Genomic DNA, 18124 nt, shown 5'->3' with positions numbered 1-18124 from the left:
ATTTCTGAGAAATCTACATTTCATCACTACTCTGCCTTCCCATATTCACTTGGGACTATTCCAGATTTCTTTTTCCAGCCTCTTAGCTTGGGTTAGAAACATGGGCATGTAAGTGGACAATGCTACCTTATAGTAAATCTAAGCTCACAGATACCTGTGAGGAGGGTATAGTGTTCTCAAATTGTAATTTAAAAACATCAAACTAGAGTTAAATTCAGTGGTTTTGTACTTAATATTTATTACATAACCACCATGCACATGGCAGAGCACTAGGGTCCTAGAGGTTAAAAGGAATGACATTTAATCAGTGGGGAGGCTCTTTCTCAATTACATAAAGAAATGAGATTCACCATCTTTTAAGTGCCCCACTGGAAGAAACATTCACAAATCTTTCATGTCCTAAAAAATCTGAATATCAATTACTATGAGGTAATAAACACATAAAGACATCATATGTGTATGCCAGAGGGATACAATTTAAGAATTATCCTAGAGCCAAATGAGAATAAAACACTGAAATTCTTTTAAGAACACACTGATAGCTGCTATCTGAGTGTCCACTCTGAGACAGGTATTAGGCCAAGCTTTTCACATTCACCAGCTCCTCAGTTCTTAAAACAACCTATCAGGTATATATCATTTTACAGTTGGGGAAACAAGTTCAGCAAGGATGAATTGGCCAAAGGTTGATCAACTTTTAAAGTAAAACTGTCTTCTCTCCAGGAAATGGAATGTAAGGTATAGTGTTGTGGAGTTCAGAATTCAATTAAATCAACTTTGTAAGTTAAAGTGATAGATTAGGGCACCTGGGTAGCTCAGCTGGGTGACTGCCTTTAGCTTGGGTCATGATCCTGGAGTCCCACATTGGGCTCCCTGTTCAGCGGAGAGTCTGCTTCTCCCTCTGACCCTCCCCCTTCTCGTGCTCGCTCTCATTCTATCTCCAATAAATAAAATCTTTAAAAATAAAGTCACAGATTAATTCTGTATAAGACCTAAGCTTTGATATCTTTTTTGAACTTATCCATGTTTCCACCTCAGTCCCTAAATTCTAACTTTTTTTTTTTCAAGATTTTTTTTATTTATTTGTCAGAGAGAGAGAGTGTGTGTGTGTGCACAAGCAGGTGAAGTGGCAGGGAGAGGCAGAGAGAGAAGCAGGCTCCCACTGAGCAAGGAGCCTGATGTGGGACTCGATCCCAGGACACTGGGATCATGACCTGAGCCAAAGGCAGCTGCTTAACCCACTGAGCCACCCAGGCGCCCCTAAATTCTAACTCTTACGTGGCTTATGAACAGGGTGTCTGGGTGGCTCAGATGGCTAAGCACTCAGCTCTTGATTTTGGCTCAGATCATGATCTCAGAATATGAGATTGAGCCCCATGTCAGGATCCATACTGGGGATAGAGCCTGCTTGGGATTTTCTCCTTCTCCCACTGTCTTCTGACACATAAAGATGTCACATGTGTGTACCAGAGGGATACAATTTAAGAATTATCCTAGAGCCAAAATGAGAATAAAACACTGAAATTCTTTTAAGAACACGTTTATAGCTGCTATCTGAATGTCTGCTGTGAGGCAGGTATTAGGCCAAGCTTTTCACATTCACCAACTCCTCAGTTCCTAACCTATCAGGTATATATCATTTTACAGTTGGGGAAACAAGTTCAGCCAAGACCCACCCCCACTGTGTGCTCTTAAAAAAAATTTTTTTTTCAAAAGTGGCTTATAAACAAGATTGGTGGTATATAAACCACCCTAGAGACCCATGCCATGGGCTTCAGCAACCTTGCTGAGATTCCAAATATACCCTAAATACCACTGAAGGCTAGTCAGATGAATGACCCTGACCTGCTTCCCAGCATTTGCATGTGAACATGAGGTCATAAGGTACCATTCTAGACTGATTCTTCACATGACTTCATTAAGGCCTGGGGGGGTGGAGGGGAGTTGCTTAAATTCAGTTATATTCCGACATGTAAGTTTCCCACAATAAAATACAGTATAATATACATCACACTCGATCCAAGATGATATAACTGCAAAAAAAAAGAGGAAAAAAAAGGCTACATCTTTATTGAAATAAAATAATCCAATGAGTGGGTCTGAAAAAGCACAAATCAGTTGGTCAGGGCAATAAGAGCCTCTACCACGTTGCCCATGTGTTCCCTTAAGCTCCGTTCTGCAGCTGCTCTTGAGATCTCCATCTCTGTCATCTGCAGGAAAAGGATCGAGGATGTTACCTAAGTTTCTTCCGGGGCATTAAAATGCCACCAAGACTTGCTGACTCGACTTGTTTCAGTAAACAACCCCAATTAACCAATGTAAGCTCTGCCCATAGGCTAGGTAGGCTTTACTACTCACTATGAGCTCCAGATCTTCCTTCTTAATGGTGACTTTGGCCAGTTCCTTCTCCCTGCAAATATTCATGTACATTAGTCCTCATTCTCTACCTCCACCATTAACTCTCATTCTCAGCTGTGCCTTACAAATAAATGACTCCCAACGAACACTGCTGAGTGAAAATACAAAATGACTCTCACGCCCTCACCTAACATCCCCATCCCCTCCCCTCTTTAGTCTTTATAGCAGGCAGCAGGTGCTGTCAGGCCTTTCCTTCCACCAAAAAAGTAAGGTTGTAAACTTCATACATGTAGAAATCGGTGACAGAGTTGAAGAACGGTACAAGATACAAACGCTTAACGATAGCTTTTATTTTCGTATGGGGGAAAGTGAGGAACTGGTAGGACTGACTGTGCCTACGAAAGACTTACCGCTCCTGTTTGGCTTTCTGCTCCCGGGACCGTCTATCTCCAATCACGGACATGGCCTATGAGAAAAATAGATCTCCTTACCGCTCTGCCACCCACAATTCCCAATAATCTAAAAAGGAGTAAGAAGCTGGCGGCGGGTTGTGTGTGTCTATTCACATGACGAGTGTATCAGGAACCAAGGCCTAGGTTTAACTAAATTCTGTGCACCTAAGGGCCACTTTAAACACAATCTCCATCAAGCTCCCTTTCGCAAGCGGCGGGCTCCAATGACGGTTTCCCTCGTGCCTCCTCTCGCCAACCGACGGGATTCCAGTTAGAATCTGAGAGGCCCCTCAGCTCTCAGCCCGCCCAGACACGCTCACGGCCAACCTCACCGTCTCCAGATTGGAACTCTGGATCTCCTTCTCCTCCGCATAGTCGGTGACTCTCTCCAGGTCCGCTGCACCGCTGTCATGCTTCCGTGGCTTCTCGGGAGGCCGCTCCGGGCCGCTGGTCTCCGTCTCCAACTCCAGTTCCACATCGCCCTCGGTAGCCATACCGATCCCACCGTGCCGCTGCACAGGCCCCGCCCCACTCACGAAGACTTCCGGTAGCTTCCCCGAAACTTCCGCCGGGAGAGGATGAGGCGGGGCTGACCTCGGGCCACACCTTCACTACTGTTCTGGATTCTGGAAACTTCAGCCAGGAAAGCGGGTAGCCGCTGAGACTTTTGGAGGTTCTAGTGTTGTTTTCTGCGAGGCCCTCTCCCACAGCTAACCACTCCAGACCTTCCCATCCGACATCCTTCTCATCTAGATCCTACCCACTCCATCTCAACCCTCCTCCCCTGCCCCCAATTCCGTTCAACCAGGAAGGATGACGTCTAAACCTAAACCAATTAGGAATGCTAATCCACTGTAGGCCAGATTTGCAAACTGCTCCCTAATCTGGAGAGAACAGCGTGTGGCCCAAAGGCCCTGGAGAGAGAGTAGCTTTACATCGACATTTGCATTCACCACATCCCGGAGGTCGGTGTTCTTTTCCTGATGTCTGTCCCCGTTCTTCTTTAGAGTGGGTGACCACCCCCAGCACTGTGGCAGCCCATGGCGGAGGACAAACGAAAGCTGCTACTTTCTCATCTTCCTTCCATCTGGTAGACCTAGGTCTAATCCCTGGGACAAGGATGGTGGGTGCAAATGCTGTCACAGGCCCCAGCACCTCCCTCCGTCTGGCACAACGCACTGAAGTCAGCAGTATTATGGTGAATCCTCCCTTCTATCAGGTGAGAGTATACTTGGGCAGAGGGGCTTGAAAGGTCCCCTGATCAAGAACTATCTGAAAAAAAATGAAGGGAATGGTAGCTGAAGCTGGGGAGGAAAACCCACAGGAGCGAATAAAAATGATAGGCTTTCCTTTCACCTCAGAAGCCTTTCCGTTTCTTTGCCCCTGAGCCTACGATCATTAAACCTCTCCTCCCACTTCCCAGTACCAGATCTGCAGGTTTACAAAAAGGTGAGAGGCCAGGTGTGACTTGGGCTTTTAGGAAGGTCTGCTCAAGCCTGCATCAGCTCTTATGATGAAAGCTCTACTTGATGTCAGTGGAAGGCAATCCTAAATAGCTTGGAACCAGACTCTCAGAATTCCTGAGTAAAAGGAGAGAAGAAAAGGGAAAGGGAAATTTTGGAATTCAGCCTCATGGGTTAATCTAATGCATACATTAATGTAAGCTTTTCCTCAGCAAATCTCCATCTTGCTGCTCAACCCCCAGGTGTCCTGCTGTGGGCCTGTTCCCTGTACCTGCTGCTGCCATTCTAGGTGCCCCCTTGTCACAGAATCTACTTGTAGCCGCCTGTTCTACATCCTCCTCCATCTGGGGTCCTCAGCAGTCTGCTGCCTCCTGCTGTCAAAGACAGTAGTGGAAAGGGTCTGGGGGAAGGAACATGGGGTAAGTGAGAGGGTTCGGGTTGCCAACAGGAAAAGGAGAAAAGAAACCCTCAGACAGAAGATTCAGATTGGGGGTTAAGGGACAAGTGAATGGATATACCCATTAAAAGCAGGTACCTCTCAAAAAAAAAAAAAAAAAGCAGGTACCTCTCTATAACATGATGATTCACCCTGCCATTTCTCACATGCACTCTCCCTCCAGATCCAGATGCCCTCAGGGTTGTGTGCCCATCTGTTTGGCCACCCTCATTGCCCAGTGCTCAGTGGCTCTGGAGCTGTGTACCGAGTATGTGCAGGAACTGCCACCTTCCACCTGCTGCAGGCTGTGCTACTAGTCCAGCTCCATTCCCCTACCAGCCTGAGGGCACAGCTCCATAACAGGTTTGTGTATGTACACTTTGGGTGGGGTAAGGATGAGGAGGGAAGTAAGCATAAGCTGAGTAAAGGAAATTCCAAGATGAAGTGTGTAAAAACTCCAAAAAAAAGCTTTAAGTTCCTGCTTCCACCATACTTACTGTATGACCATGAGCCCCACATACTTACCCTCTTTGAACATCTAATTTTTAAAATGAAGATAATTGTGGGGTTATTATATGCAAACCCTTTGTCAACTGTGAAACACTGTCCAGATGTTATTACGTGGTATCTGAGAGAATTTGGAATAGGCTAGGATGGGCCTGTTTCCAGCCCCTCTCACATGGGACTGGTTCCTCCTTCCCTGTATTTAGTTGTCTCTTCTCTTCCCTTTCCTATAGTTTTGCTTTCTCCTTTGCCTTTTCTTGAGTCTTGTTTTGTCTCCTAACCAGCTTCTGGCTCCTCAAACTGCTGTTCCTGCTAGGTCTCTGTGCTGTTGCCTTCTGCATCCCCGATGAGCATCTCTTCCCAGGTACCTTCCATCTCATATCCTAATCAGCAGGCATAAGCTAATAGATGTTCTAAGAAAAAGTGAGGGTAGGAAAAAAAAACAGGAGTAATGACATGGTCAGCTACATTTTCCCACTGGTGCCACCTACTTGCAGCCTGGCATTACATTGGCATCTGTGGAGGCTTCACATTCATCCTGCTGCAGTTGGTGCTTATCACAGCCTTTGCCCATTCCTGGAACAAAAACTGGTAAGGCGCACCTAACCCTAAAGGCTCTTCCTGGGAAGGTTGTCTGACCTGGGAAGGTTGTCCAACCCAGTGTGGTCGAACAAAATGCATGACAGGTCAGTGGTCCCTAACTTCCCACTAAGCAGTACCAAAAAGTTCAGAACATGACTCTGGGCTAGGTGGGATGGGTAGTAACACCAGTGTTCTGCAAGAAGGGGAATAGTAATGGGCAAGAGGAGTTAGAGCCCCAAGCCACTGTCCACCGCCTACCCTTAGGCAGACTGGTGCAGCCCAAAACTGCTGCTGGTTCCTGGCGGTACTGCTGGCCACACTGGGATTCTACAGCATGACAGGTGTGGCAGCTGCGCTCCTGTTTCACCACTACACACACCCAGCTGGCTGCCTGCTCAACAAGATGCTGCTTAGTCTGCACCTTTGTTTCTGTGGCCTCCTCTCCTTTCTCTCCATCGCTCCCTGCATCCGCCTCAGTGGGTACATGCCTTGCAACATTCCAAATCTGGAAGGCCTTTAGTATAGAAAAATTCATTAGCTTCCCTAATCTTAGTCAATTGCCTGCTTCCTCCTAAGGGTGGGGAGAAGTATAGATAGGGATATGAGTGGAAGAAACTTCTCTGTAGACAAAAGCAATGATCTCCATTCTCCCCAGGGCAACCCCGTTCTGGCCTTCTACAAGCCTCTATCATCAGCTGCTATATCATGTACCTGACTTTCTCTGCACTGTCCAGCCGTCCTCCAGAAAATGGTAAGGACCAGACGTGGACTCCCCAGGTTAAAACTTTTGTTCCTGCCAAATACTTAGCTCTTGTTCTTACCACCTTTCTTGTTTTCCCTTCTCAGTATTCCTTGAAGGACAAAATCACACTCTGTGCCTCCCTGTCCTAAGTAAAATGGAATCGCAAACACCAGATACTTCTCTGGCAGTGCTAAGTGCTGGCATCATGTATACTTGTGTCCTTTTTGCTTGGTGCGTAAAGGTATCAAGGGGAGAGGTGTGAGAGAAGGGAGAATACCCAGGACAGAGAAGGATGGTCAGGAGACTGTCTGGGACCACGGTTTATTTGAACTTTAGAGCAAGACAAGAGTGAAGGAAGTTCCCCATAAACAGAAACAATTTCTAAAAATAGCACTTGTCAGATGATCTGTATTAGATGAAGGGGGCAGGGAGAATGACTTGAGAATTAAAAATATGTACAAAGGTTTTAGGGCCCTCACATGATGAGATTTATAAATATTGGGGGGAAACAGGCTCTGGAAATATAATACCCTCCTGAGGATTACCAATATGGACCAGCTAGCAGTATATACTCTCAGGCAATCCTCCTGCTATTTGACTGGACCTGCTTGAGAACTGTCTTTTCTTTCTCAGCAATGAGGCTTCCTACCTGGCTGAGGTATTTGGGCCCTTGTGGATTGTCAAGGTTTACAGCTATGAGTTCCAGGTGAGGATGGAGAGCTCAACAGCCCCAATGCCCTTCCCCCCTCACACACAGACAAAGATAGACACACATCCTACCAACCTCTACCCAGAATGCTCAGATTCTAGCTGCTGTTACCTTTTATTAAGTACCCACAATGTGCTAAGCACTGTGCTACTTTACATTCATCATCTCATTTAATTTAATCCTCACAACAACCCTGTGAGGTAGGTATTTGCTCCATTTTACAAATGGAGAAGTTGAGGCACAAAAGGTTAAACATCTTACCAAAGTTTTCATAGCCAGTTATATGCTGGAGCTAGAATTTGAACCCAGGCGTGCCTCCACTTTTTACGCCAGACTAATCTTTTCAAAGCGGAATTTCCTATATTAATACCCTCACATTCTTTAAAAAGTCATTCCAAAACATGCTGCCTTTTGTTTTACAGAAGCCCTCACTCTGTTTCTGCTGCCCTGAAACGGTGAAACCAAAGGAAGGTGAGTGTCATTAAGAATGTCCCTAAAAGAGTGTAGATTTCTGCAGAGTGCCAAAGAGCCCTGGAGCGCCTTCACAAAAGAAACTGGGGGAGGAGGGAAGAAGTCTTTAAGCCACACTGCTGCTAGCAGTCCTTCCCTCTCTCCAGGCCAGAGGGGTGGGTCTGTCAGGCCAGCTGACCGAGAGACCTCTCCAGCTCCTCCAGCACAAGCCCAGCATCTCTCCTACAGCTATTCTGCCTTCCATTTTCTCTTCTTCCTTGCATCACTCTATGTCATGGTTACCCTTACCAACTGGTTCAGGTAGGATGGAAGTGGGCCTGGGATATATATACTCCTGAAAACCCGTTTTAGGAAGAGCAATTTAAGGCCAGTCCTAAGGGTTCTCAGGAGACACATGGGTCCACCATTATCTTTGGTGGGGAGGTAGGACAGATCTGAAAGCTAAGGTCCTATGTATTCTCTAACAGGAGACTTTGGTTCCACAGCTATGAGGGAGCAGAACTGGAAAAGACCTTCACCAAGGGTAGCTGGGCTACCTTCTGGGTCAAGGTTGCCTCATGCTGGGCCTGTGTACTCCTCTATCTTGGGCTGCTATTGGTACCACTCTGTTGGTCCCCCACCCAGGACTCCCAGTCACCTCCTACATTCAGGGGACCCGACCTTCGCAGAAGTACTGCAAGGTAACAAATATTCAGTCTAGGTACTGTTAACTGGGGTTCCCTTAAGGTCATACTCCCTGTCTTGACTCAGGAACTGCCCAGCCCAGCAGTTACCTCAAGGACACAATGGGCAGTTATCTCCCCTTGAAGTCAGTACTATTTTTGAACAGGAGATAGTGGCCATACATACTCTAATGCCATGGGCAGAGTGTCTCACTCACTGGAGCTAGTGTTACATCTTTACCCTAGCTCAAGAACCTAACTCCCAAGTCAGCAGCTCAGAAACCACTGCTGATCCCAGCAGACAGTGCGGCACTAACCCTTTCCTGGCTCTCACAGTGGAGATGGGGGCAGGGAAAGACCAACAGGCACTGAAGACTTACTTGGCTCTGCCCTTGGAGATAAAAAGAAAAACAAGCAGTTCAGCCCTGGGCACAGGGAGATAAGCAGCCCAGAACAAACCAGGACACGGAAAGAAAGGACCAGAGACCACCCTAGGTTTTATCCTGATCTTGAGGTCAAAGGAAGTGGGAAGACAAAAACCACCCTCAATCCACGAAGAACGACAGAACAGAAGAGAATGTGAACACTAGAGAGCAGCTGACTGTGGGAAGTCAGTGAGCAGCAGGATTTGGGGGCCAACTTTCAAGCAAAGTTTCAGGCGAGCAAAATGAGGAAGAACGAGAAAGAGGGGCATAAACTTAGGTCTTGAAGTCTTCCTAGACCCTCAACTCCATCCTTGGGATGGTGTTCAAGGTCTGGGTGGGGGACAAAAATCACAGAAAAGAAGTTCCTAAAGTTCTTAGAGAATTCCTCTACCACATACTTGGAGTACTTGTCTGTTTGTTGTAGTAAAATAAAGAATTTCCTCTGTGATGTTTCACTTAGTCTATATATCTACAACCTTTTAGAATCTAAAGTTCTCTCCCCTTTTGGTGGGAAAGGGCAGCCATTCCTCCATCCCCATCCCCCCAAATCCCCAGTCAAACCAGGCGGTCAAGAAATTACAAAGCTACTTTTAATACTTTGGGGTGAGCCCCACAGGAATAAAAAACACTGGGAAGGGGTAACCCCCTCACCCCCAGGCGTGGCCCAGGGGGAGAGAGGCTACCTGAGGGGAAGGAAGCACAAAAGGGACCCGCTGCAGACTCAGGGCAAAGGGAATGCCATCGGTGCTGGGACCTGTGAGCACTACAGGAGAAAACGCGAGCGTGGTGGGACTGGCTCCAGGCACACAGGCGAAGGGCAAGAGGGTTGGACACGAAGCCACAAAGCTACTTGGGTTCCTCCTTCTTCTCGTTTGCCTTTTTCTGCTTCTGCTGCATGATCTCCGAGTCCCTGGGGGTAGAGATGATGGGGCACTGGGAGGTACCAGAGGGCAAAAAGGACAAGATGCAGGGGGATGAAGGGCACAAAGGATAAGATGGAAGTGGATGGGACAAAATTCAGCGTGTGCCTGCTGTATTCCCACCCTAGGAGAACAAGAGGAAGAGAGCTGAGGCTTAAAAGGCAATCAGTCTCTATCTGGCTGTTGCCTAAGGGGTCAGAAGTCTGGCCACACAGGCCCAAGGCTATTCTTTGCTGAGTACCACACCCAGCAACACCACTGAGAAGGTTGGGAGAAGGGAGGAGAAACTGAACACCAAAGAGGGCCGTTAAGTACCGTGCTGTCATAACCACTACTGCATTTGAAATGTGAAGCTCCCTGCCCTTGCCCTTAAGGTCAGACTCGGGGGCACTCAGAAATCAACCGTGGGCAGGCACCCGCCCCAGTCCCTTCCTGTCAGGCTGTGAGCTAACAATTTAGAGGGTGGGGAGGAAATAAAACTCTAGAGGAAGCAATGCACTCTGCCCCTCACTAGTCCAGACGTAAACCCTGAAGTAGCTCTCTTTCCTGGTACAACCCTCGGTCTAGCCCAGGTCTCACCCCTCCCCTCCCTTCCCTTCCCCTCCCTGGGGCTACCTCTGCTTGCGGGCGGCAGCAGAAAGCCCGTCATCTCGGCGCTTTCCCTTAACCGAGTCGCTCTGCTTTTTCATATTCTTCTGGCGGGCGAGCTCGCGCTGGTTACCGCCTAAAGAAAGAAGGTAAAAGGTGAGGCGCGGGGGGCCTTTATGGCCACACACAGGCGACCCTCCTCCCTCACCCGGACACCAGCAGGGTCCAGCGCTTATTCCTCTGTCCCGACACCGGCCCATTTTGGGGCCTAGGCTACTGAGTGGGGCAGGAGCATGGGGGAGTGCTGGTGGCAAGCTGCCACGGGGCAGGTCAGACTGGGAGGTGGAAGAACGGTTCCGAGGAGCCCGCTAAAGGCGTGTTTCGAGTTTCGGGGCGGCACGGGGGTCCAGACTGGTGGTGATGTGTGGACAGTTTGGATCTCTGTGGGGGATGGGCTGCGATCTGGAGTAGGGGGCTCTGGGCCTATCACAGGGGCGCGGGGCTTCTCGCCACGGCGCGGAAGGTCGCGGGGGCCTTTGCTTGACTGGAGCGGGAGAAGGGGGAGGGGGTTCTCAAGAAGTGGCGGTGGGCAAAAGGCCGATTTCCGGCGCCGAGTGTGAGGGTCTCAAAAAGCGCTTCCAGAAAAAGGCCTTGCTGGGGAAGCCAGGTGGAGGTCAAGGCCAAGATTCGGCAGTCGTGTTTAGGGTGGACGGGGAGAAAGGGGTAAGAAGAGAGGGTCTCGGTGCTCACGGGTCATGGCGACGGCAGCGGCTCCGGCCTGCCTCCGTTGCGTCCCCTCGTTCTGTCCGACGTTGCAGGCCCCGCCCCCTTCTCCAAGCGTAACGAAGTCGTCCTTTCCTCCCCGCCCCTTTGAGCCCGGGCTCAGTCTCTCATTGGACAGAAAGAAACACGTGGGGCTGCGAGCCACGCTTCGGCCCGAGCGGATATGGGGCGGAGGTTCGCAGGCCGAGTGCGCTGCGTGGGGCGGGGCTTCCTGAGCTAGGCGTTGGGTCGGGCGGGGAGAAAGTAGGCCGGGTCACGTGGGCAGGGTGGGGGTGGAGGGGTGCGGCTGGCGATGTGGCGTTCTCGCGGGCTTGAGCACGTGACTTGGCGGAGTGACCTCATGCGGAGACCGTTTGGGAAGCCGGCAAACTCGCCCAAGGGGAACGGTAGGGGATGGAGGGCGGGGTTTTGGGGGGCCGTAATGGTTTACTCTGTTCCGTATTATCAGGACTCTGGTATTTCTGTATTATCAGTACTTGGCCCTTTTACTCAGGATTTATCCCCCAGTAGCCAGCTATGTAGACACGAGTTGTTCACCTATAAGGTAAAGTCGGGTACAAACGTAACTTTCAGAAACCCCCTTCCTACTACATTGTACCCTCACCGCAAACCCCTCCCGTGGAAACTAGCAGCCACATCCCGTGTGTCCTAAAACTTCAGTCCTGTTCGTTTCCCACAGAAATATTGAATGGGAAGAGGACAATAGTTTGGAAATTTTGGAGAACCCGAAAATCACAAACTGTGGAGTTGGATCAGAGACTAAAAGACTGGGAAATGCACATACTGTGAACATTTCTCCCTCTGGACGTTTCCCCAGTATACTACTGGCTTATGAAAGAATAGGGCAGGAAGCCTGGGCATTAAACTCATTCTCCCCAGTTCCACTGTCTGTCTACAGTCCTCCCCACCAGTCCTGAGGAATTCACTGGATAAAGGAAAAATGCTTAGGACATATCACAGGAGAGGACTGTTTGTAAATTTTATTATGTGATTCTCTCCAGTTGGTGCTCATAGCAAAACGGAGCTGAGTCTGGAACTTCGGACTAGCGTCCCCCTCAACATAGACCTGATGGGAAGGCAATGAACCTCAGTGCCTTCCTCACAGTTTTTGCCAAGCCAAAGTATCACTTGAACTACTATTGCTTAAAATGTACCAAACTTGTGGGACGCCTGGGTGGCTCAGTTGGTCAAGCGGCTGCCTTTGGCTCAGGTCATGATCCCAGCGTCCTGGGATTGAGTCCCCCATCAGGCTCCTTGCTCAGCAGGGAGCCTGCTTCTCCCTCTGCCTCTGCTGCCACTCTGCCTGCCTGTGCTCTCTCTCTCTGACAAATAAATAAATAAAATTTAAAAAAAGGAGAAGTACCAAACTTAAATAAAAGTGATAAATAAGGGCGCCTGGGTGGCTCAGTGGGTTAAGCCGCTGCCTTCGGCTCAGGTCATGATCTCAGGGTCCTGGGATCTCTCATCGGGTTCTCTGCTCAGCAGGGAGCCTGCTTCCTCCTCTCTCTCTCTCTGCCTGCCTCTCTGCCTACTTGTGATCTCTCTGTGTCAAATGAATAAATAAAATCTTTAAAAAAAAAATGATAAATAAAACTTCATAATCCTTTAGCAAATTTAAAATTGGTATCACCTGACCACAAACAGAAAGTAACTTTAAAAGTCAAAAATCAATACAATGAAAATGAAATATGTTATCAAATTCTACCAAAATAATATCATTGTCATAGATGCTGAGCCTGGGGCCTGCCCTCTCTATCTTTTTTTTTTTAAAGATTTTTTTTTTTTTTTTTTATTTGATAGACAGAGAGAGATCACAAGTAGGCAGAGAGGCAGGCAGAGAGAGAGGAGGAAGCAGGCTCCCCGCCGAGCAGAGAGCCCGATGTGGGGCTCGATCCCAGGACCCTGAGATCATGACCCGAGCTGAAGGCAGAGGCTTAAACCACTGAGCCACCCAGGCACCCCCTGCCCTCTCTATCTTAAAAAGATAAATTAACAAGTTTTAGAGAGGTAATATGGCATATGTCTTTGAAACTAAAACTTTCTCTTGATACAAATTAATAATTTTTATATTTTCAGTGTTACTTAATGCTATGTCTCCATACTACCTAAAATTATTTCTCATACCGCAAGTGCCATATGTCCCACCCTTTGGTACATACTAAATGTACTAGATCAACATTGGTGGCCCATATAATTTTGTACAAATCCTGACTCTGCTACATACTGGATTTGATTTTAGACCCTTATTTCCTCCATGTTTCAATTCCTTTATATGAAAAATGGGAATAATCTCTAACCCTTAGCATTGTGGAAGAGATTAATGCAATACCAAAGGGTTGGCCCATAGTAGGCATTCGGTTAATGTCTCCTCCATTTCCCTTCTTCCAAGTCCTAAAACTTCCTTTTCTTTCTCTAAATTCCTCTAACCCTCCTGAGCCAATATCTGAAATGGCCTCCAATGATCCTTTTCTCCTGGTATTTATATCCTAGAGGAGTCCTTGCCACACTGAATCAAGGTTGGTCTGCGACCAATAGAATATGGCAGAAGTGATGATATATCACTTTTTTTTTAGTATTTTATTTCAGAGAACAAGAGAGAGAGCGTGAGTTGGGAGAGGAGCAGAGGGAGAGGGAGAAGCAGGCTCCCCACTGAGCGGGAGCCTGATATGAGACTCCAGGATCATGACCTGAGCCAAGGGCAGACATTTAACTGACTGAGCCACCTAGGTCCCCCTGATACGTCACTTCTGATGCTAAATCATAAAAGACATTGTGGCTTCCTCTTTCCTCTCTCTCTTGGATCACTAGCTCTGGGGGAAGCCAGCTGCCATTTCATGAAAGGCCCATATGGTAAAGAACTGAATCTGGGGCCAATAGCCAAGGGGAAGGGAAAATACCTCCATTTAAACTCAGCACAAAATTGAGAGGAAATAAATTACAGAGATGAGGCTCTGAAACAGAGAAGGATGTAAGGCAAAATTTAAGGACCCCAGACACATCAGAAAATGAGGAAACTAACTTGAAGGGTGGGGACATCACCTGCAGACCTGCAGCAGCAGTTTGACCACAACTCTTAAGCAGAATTTGGGCTGTCTAGTCTACCACTCTAAGGTTACCAATGAAGCCAAGCCACTTGGGTTCCTTTGTATGTAAAGAGACTACAGAACCAGCCCCATGAAGAAAACGGAGCCACATTGTGAGTGAAATAGTATAGGATGAGGAAGCAAGTTCTCTTGGGCACCTGCTACCTGCTTATCAACTCCAGCATTTCAGGTGGGTGAGAGAGTAGAACAGCCTTATAACCAGGCTCCTCTTATCAACTCACCCCACCCTACCCCCATGACTAAGAGTCTGTTTCCAATCCTGTCAGAACATGGACTGGTTGCCACACCCCTCCGTCTAATTTTCCCAGGAGTTGCCAAAAAAATTCACTCATTCTTTCATCACATACTGTGTTGTGCACCAACTATGTGCCAACTATTGTTTAGACATTAGGTATACAGTGACAAAAAAAGCAAAAAAAAAAATATATATATATATACACACACACACACACACACACATATATATAAAACATATAGTGTAGAAAGGAAACAGCTTGTATATATATATATGCAAATTGATTGTGAGAGAAGATAACAGATTCTACACGAGGATGATATTCAAAATATTTAACAGGGTACACAGCATAAGCACCTACCCAACAAAACAGGTCTCAGTATAATCTGAATGAATACTATCTGTGAACAGTTTTTCTACCTGTCCTGGTAAGGAATCCTAGTACTGCTAGTTCTGTGAAGGGAGTATACCTGTAGACCCTAATTTTGATTAGGAAAGTGAAGCAAGTAACATTTGAGCTGAGGCAAAAAGGAGGAGTCAGCCAGGACAATGGAAGAGAGGCAGGGAGAACATTTCAGGGGAGGGGATATCATATGTGAAGGCCCTAAGGTCCTGCTCCCTGAGGCTAGCCTATCAAGAACCACAAGGTAACAGGGAATGCCCACCCCACCCCGCCCTGTCTCTAATCTTTGTTTCATCCTCTCAGTCCCAGATCCCTTGACATGACAGGAAATGGCCACCTCTGGTACCTCCCCTCATATCTCATAGCTTGCTTGAGAGATATCTCAATCTCTTTAGTTTTAGTTTTTAAAATCCAGGATAGGTTGGGTATCTAACCTTATGATAAAGAGGTAGGTGTGAGGTAGGAAATAATGGCAAGATATAAATAGCCCCACATGATGAGTATGTGAAGGAACAGGTATATCAAAGAAAGGGAATTTGTTCCCCAAGAAAGGAAAATAGAGACAGATAAAACAAAATATGTCCAATACATGAAAGAGAGAAGATAGCTACTTGAGCTGAAATGATGGCAGCAGAAATGGCAGTGTGCAGCATCAAGATATATTTTGGAGACTTGTTGAGAAAGGAAGATACTATATATTCCTGAGTTCATTCATTTCTTCCATCAAATTTTAAGTGTACATCTATTATGTGCCAGACACTGCTAGGCACTGAGTATTCAGTGATGGACAAAATAGACATGGTCTCTGACCTCAGGAAGTTAATATTTTAGTGGAGGAAACTGACAACTCACAAGTAATCCAAACAATATAAAATTACCACTTGCACTAAGTGCTAAAAGAGAAAACGAAAGTTCAAGGATGAAGATTAATGGAAGCGATCCAGTTCTGTGGTGACATTTAAACTGAGGCCTGGAGCCAGTTGCAGGAAAAACAGAAGAGGGTTCCAGCAATATGACTGAATCCCTAACATTCTTTACATCCCTTCTTATGAAGGAAAAGCAGTGCAGCTTTAGGAAATTCTCCCCCTCCACCCTGTATTCCAAGGGTGGTCCTGGAAGGGCTAAGTCAATCAAAGTAAACTCATCCCTCTTAATACTGATTGGCTCAAGAGCCCAGACCTAAGCCATTGTTTGCATAGTATTCACCTAGTGAATGTTACTGATTCAGGAGTTAGCATGGGACCTAACTTGGCCTGCTCAGACCAAACAGAGGGGGTTTTTGTTCCATTGTAAGAGTATGCATGGTGTTCTGTCTCACTGACTTGAACAAAGAAGTAAAGAATTCCTACCACTCTTGGCTTCTGTGACCTAGAAGGGCCAGCTTTAGGTTGAAGCAAAATGAATGGTAGAAGGAATCTTGGTTTTTGATGATGCCCTTGGACCACTGGATGTATCAGCTGTAACATCTGTTCTACCTCTGAGCTTCCAGCTATGAGAATCATATGTTTTTGTCTAAGCTGCCTTGAGTCGGATTTTTGTTTATTCAGCCAAATACATTTTAATCAATATACAAGCAAAAGAAACAGTATATGCTAAGGCCCTGAAGTGGGGAAAGCTTGACTATTAGATGCATATAAGGGATCGCATAATGAAACGATCCAGGTTATCTTAAAATGCAACCAGCCTTCCGCATGCATACCAAGCTTCCAGTCAGCTTTTCAGTGCTTTCCTTGTGGAAAGAGGTGGATACTTAAGGATCATCAAGCATTGGAGAAAACACTCAATATAAAATTAAGACAAAACAAAACAGAAAGTAAAGTATCCAAGGATACAGAAACAATTATAGGAACAAAGGAAAATGGGAGAGAAACTATAATTAGTATCCTTAAAGATGAAGAAGATATTGAATAAAAACAGGTAGCTATAAAAAACAAACATTCAGAGAATAATAAAGAGCTTTTAGAAATTAAAACTTTGATAGCTGAAAGAAAAAAATAGAAGAGTTGGAAGGTAAAAACTGAAAAAATATTACAGGAAATTGGACAAAAAAGATAGTAGTGGATAGTAGAAGAAGAAAAAATAAGGAAATTAAAGAATCCATTCAAGAGGTCCAACATCTGAATTATATGAATTTCAGAATGAGGGGAAAGTAAAACAAAAATGAAGGGGACTCACTGAGTGGCCAGCATAAGGAATAAGAACAGATCCATTTCGCCACATATCGGAACACTGGAGTCAAAAAGAGGACCCTTGGGGCTTCTAAGACACAACATAGAACACACAGAAAGGGTGAAGAATCAGAATGACTTCAGACTTGTCAGCAACAATACTAGAAGCCAGAAGACAATAGAGCAATATTACCAAATATTTGAGGAAAAATAACAACCTAGATTTTTTTCACCCAGCTGAGCTATCAGTTAAGTCTGAGAATAGAATAAAGACATACAGAGTTGAAAAAGACTTACCTACCATGCACCCTTTTCTACAAAATATTGAAGGTGTACTCTACCAAAATGAGGCATAAACCAAGGGGAAAAAAAATCACAGGATCCAGGAAAAAGAGTATCCAACATAGGAGATAAGTAAAAGGCTGCTGGTGAAGGGAGATCCCAGGATGATAGCTTTGCATCAGGCTTAGAGAGCAACCATTTCAGATTAGAACAGGAGGATGAAAGGCTCAGGAGCCATGTATCTAAGTGGAAAAAATGGAAACTAATAAATTACCTGATTGTATTTGAATATATTGAGAGATTTCTACTTCTAGAAGACAGTATGAAAATAAATTGATAATAAGTACACAAGCAACTAAGTAAAAAACCAAATAGATAATTTGAGGGGAAGCATACAAGAAAGGAAATGTAAACAGTACACTAACTGTCACAGCTGGTAAATAACATTTACACACTCATAAAATATAAACATTCAATATTGATCTAACCAAAATAACACTGCACTAGAAGGATGGAAGGAGAAAGTACATGCGTATTTATGGGAAAGATGAGAGAGTTAAGTCCTCATTTTTAAAATAGAAATCAGTGGCTAATATCAGTTAAAAATCCAGAAATGGCATGATATGTAGAAAAAGCAACAAATGTCAGAAGAAGCAGCTAAAGGAGTTTTAATCTTTAAGCAGTGGGAAACCAAGTGGGATAATAATTTTTTTGTGGTTTTTTTTTTAAAGATTTTCATTTATTTATTTGACAGACATAGATCACAGGTAGGCAGATAGAGAGGAGGGGAAGCAGGCTCCTTTTTGAGCAGAGAGCCTGATGTGGGGCTCAATCCCA

At 45.9% G+C, this 18124-nt stretch overlaps 3 protein-coding genes across 5 annotated transcripts; 1 reads left to right on the top strand and 2 right to left on the bottom strand.

The window, feature by feature from the left end:
* Positions 1 to 2044: 2044 nt before the first annotated feature.
* On the bottom strand, positions 2045 to 3426 carry HYPK (huntingtin interacting protein K). Its single transcript, XM_032343538.1, has 4 exons — positions 3143 to 3426; positions 2769 to 2824; positions 2359 to 2410; positions 2045 to 2210 (listed from the first exon to the last, which is right to left on the bottom strand). Exons 1-4 carry the CDS (start codon positions 3302 to 3304, stop codon positions 2115 to 2117), a joined length of 366 nt encoding a protein of 121 aa, XP_032199429.1. The 5' UTR covers positions 3305 to 3426; the 3' UTR covers positions 2045 to 2114.
* Positions 3427 to 3580: 154 nt separating this feature from the next.
* SERINC4 (serine incorporator 4) lies at positions 3581 to 9265 on the top strand. 2 transcript variants are annotated; one of them, XM_032343539.1, is made up of 12 exons: positions 3581 to 4029; positions 4516 to 4692; positions 4894 to 5072; positions 5498 to 5577; positions 5711 to 5804; positions 6060 to 6271; positions 6451 to 6546; positions 6642 to 6768; positions 7171 to 7243; positions 7669 to 7717; positions 7864 to 8017; positions 8203 to 9265. In XM_032343539.1, exons 1-12 carry the CDS (start codon positions 3931 to 3933, stop codon positions 8399 to 8401), a joined length of 1539 nt encoding a protein of 512 aa, XP_032199430.1. In that variant the 5' UTR covers positions 3581 to 3930; the 3' UTR covers positions 8402 to 9265. The 2 variants fall into 2 exon arrangements, 1 of the variants encoding a protein (XP_032199430.1); XR_004285798.1 differs by lacking the exons at positions 3581 to 4029; positions 4516 to 4692; positions 5498 to 5577; ... (4 more) ...; positions 7864 to 8017; positions 8203 to 9265 and having other exon boundaries at positions 4984 to 5072; positions 6642 to 6759.
* Positions 9266 to 9376: 111 nt separating this feature from the next.
* Positions 9377 to 11174, bottom strand: SERF2 (small EDRK-rich factor 2). 2 transcript variants are annotated; one of them, XM_032343536.1, is made up of 3 exons: positions 11063 to 11174; positions 10340 to 10448; positions 9377 to 9737 (listed from the first exon to the last, which is right to left on the bottom strand). In XM_032343536.1, the coding sequence occupies exons 1-3, from the start codon at positions 11067 to 11069 to the stop codon at positions 9452 to 9454; spliced, it is 402 nt and encodes a 133-aa protein (XP_032199427.1). In that variant the 5' UTR covers positions 11070 to 11174; the 3' UTR covers positions 9377 to 9451. The 2 variants fall into 2 exon arrangements, with proteins under 2 accessions (XP_032199427.1, XP_032199428.1); XM_032343537.1 differs by having other exon boundaries at positions 9459 to 9714; positions 11063 to 11172.
* Between the last annotated feature and the right edge of the window lie 6950 nt (positions 11175 to 18124).

This window comes from Mustela erminea, chromosome 5, assembly GCF_009829155.1.
Source record: "Mustela erminea isolate mMusErm1 chromosome 5, mMusErm1.Pri, whole genome shotgun sequence".
In the NCBI taxonomy this organism is placed as follows: domain Eukaryota; kingdom Metazoa; phylum Chordata; class Mammalia; order Carnivora; family Mustelidae; genus Mustela; species Mustela erminea.
The sequence above is the reverse complement of the archived record's forward strand: the minus strand, read 5'-3'. Positions and strand labels throughout refer to the sequence as shown.

Bases quoted from the DNA above. Each gene is read 5' to 3' on its own strand.
- SERF2 (XM_032343536.1), bottom strand. The intron at 9,738-10,339 runs GTAGCCCCAGGG...GGTACCTCCCAG, and splicing joins GCTGCCGCCCGCAAGCAGAG to TGCCCCATCATCTCTACCCC.
- HYPK (XM_032343538.1), bottom strand. From the start codon at position 3,304: ATGGCTACCGAGGGCGATGTGGAACTGGAGTTGGAGACGGAGACCAGC. The intron at 2,825-3,142 runs GTGAGGTTGGCC...TTTTTCTCATAG, and splicing joins AGAGTTCCAATCTGGAGACG to GCCATGTCCGTGATTGGAGA. The intron at 2,211-2,358 runs GTGAGTAGTAAA...CTTTTCCTGCAG, and splicing joins AGGAAGATCTGGAGCTCATA to ATGACAGAGATGGAGATCTC.
- SERINC4 (XM_032343539.1), top strand. From the start codon at position 3,931: ATGGTGGGTGCAAATGCTGTCACAGGCCCCAGCACCTCCCTCCGTCTG. The intron at 5,578-5,710 runs GTACCTTCCATC...ACCTACTTGCAG, and splicing joins CGATGAGCATCTCTTCCCAG to CCTGGCATTACATTGGCATC. The intron at 6,272-6,450 runs GTGGGTACATGC...CATTCTCCCCAG, and splicing joins CGCTCCCTGCATCCGCCTCA to GGCAACCCCGTTCTGGCCTT.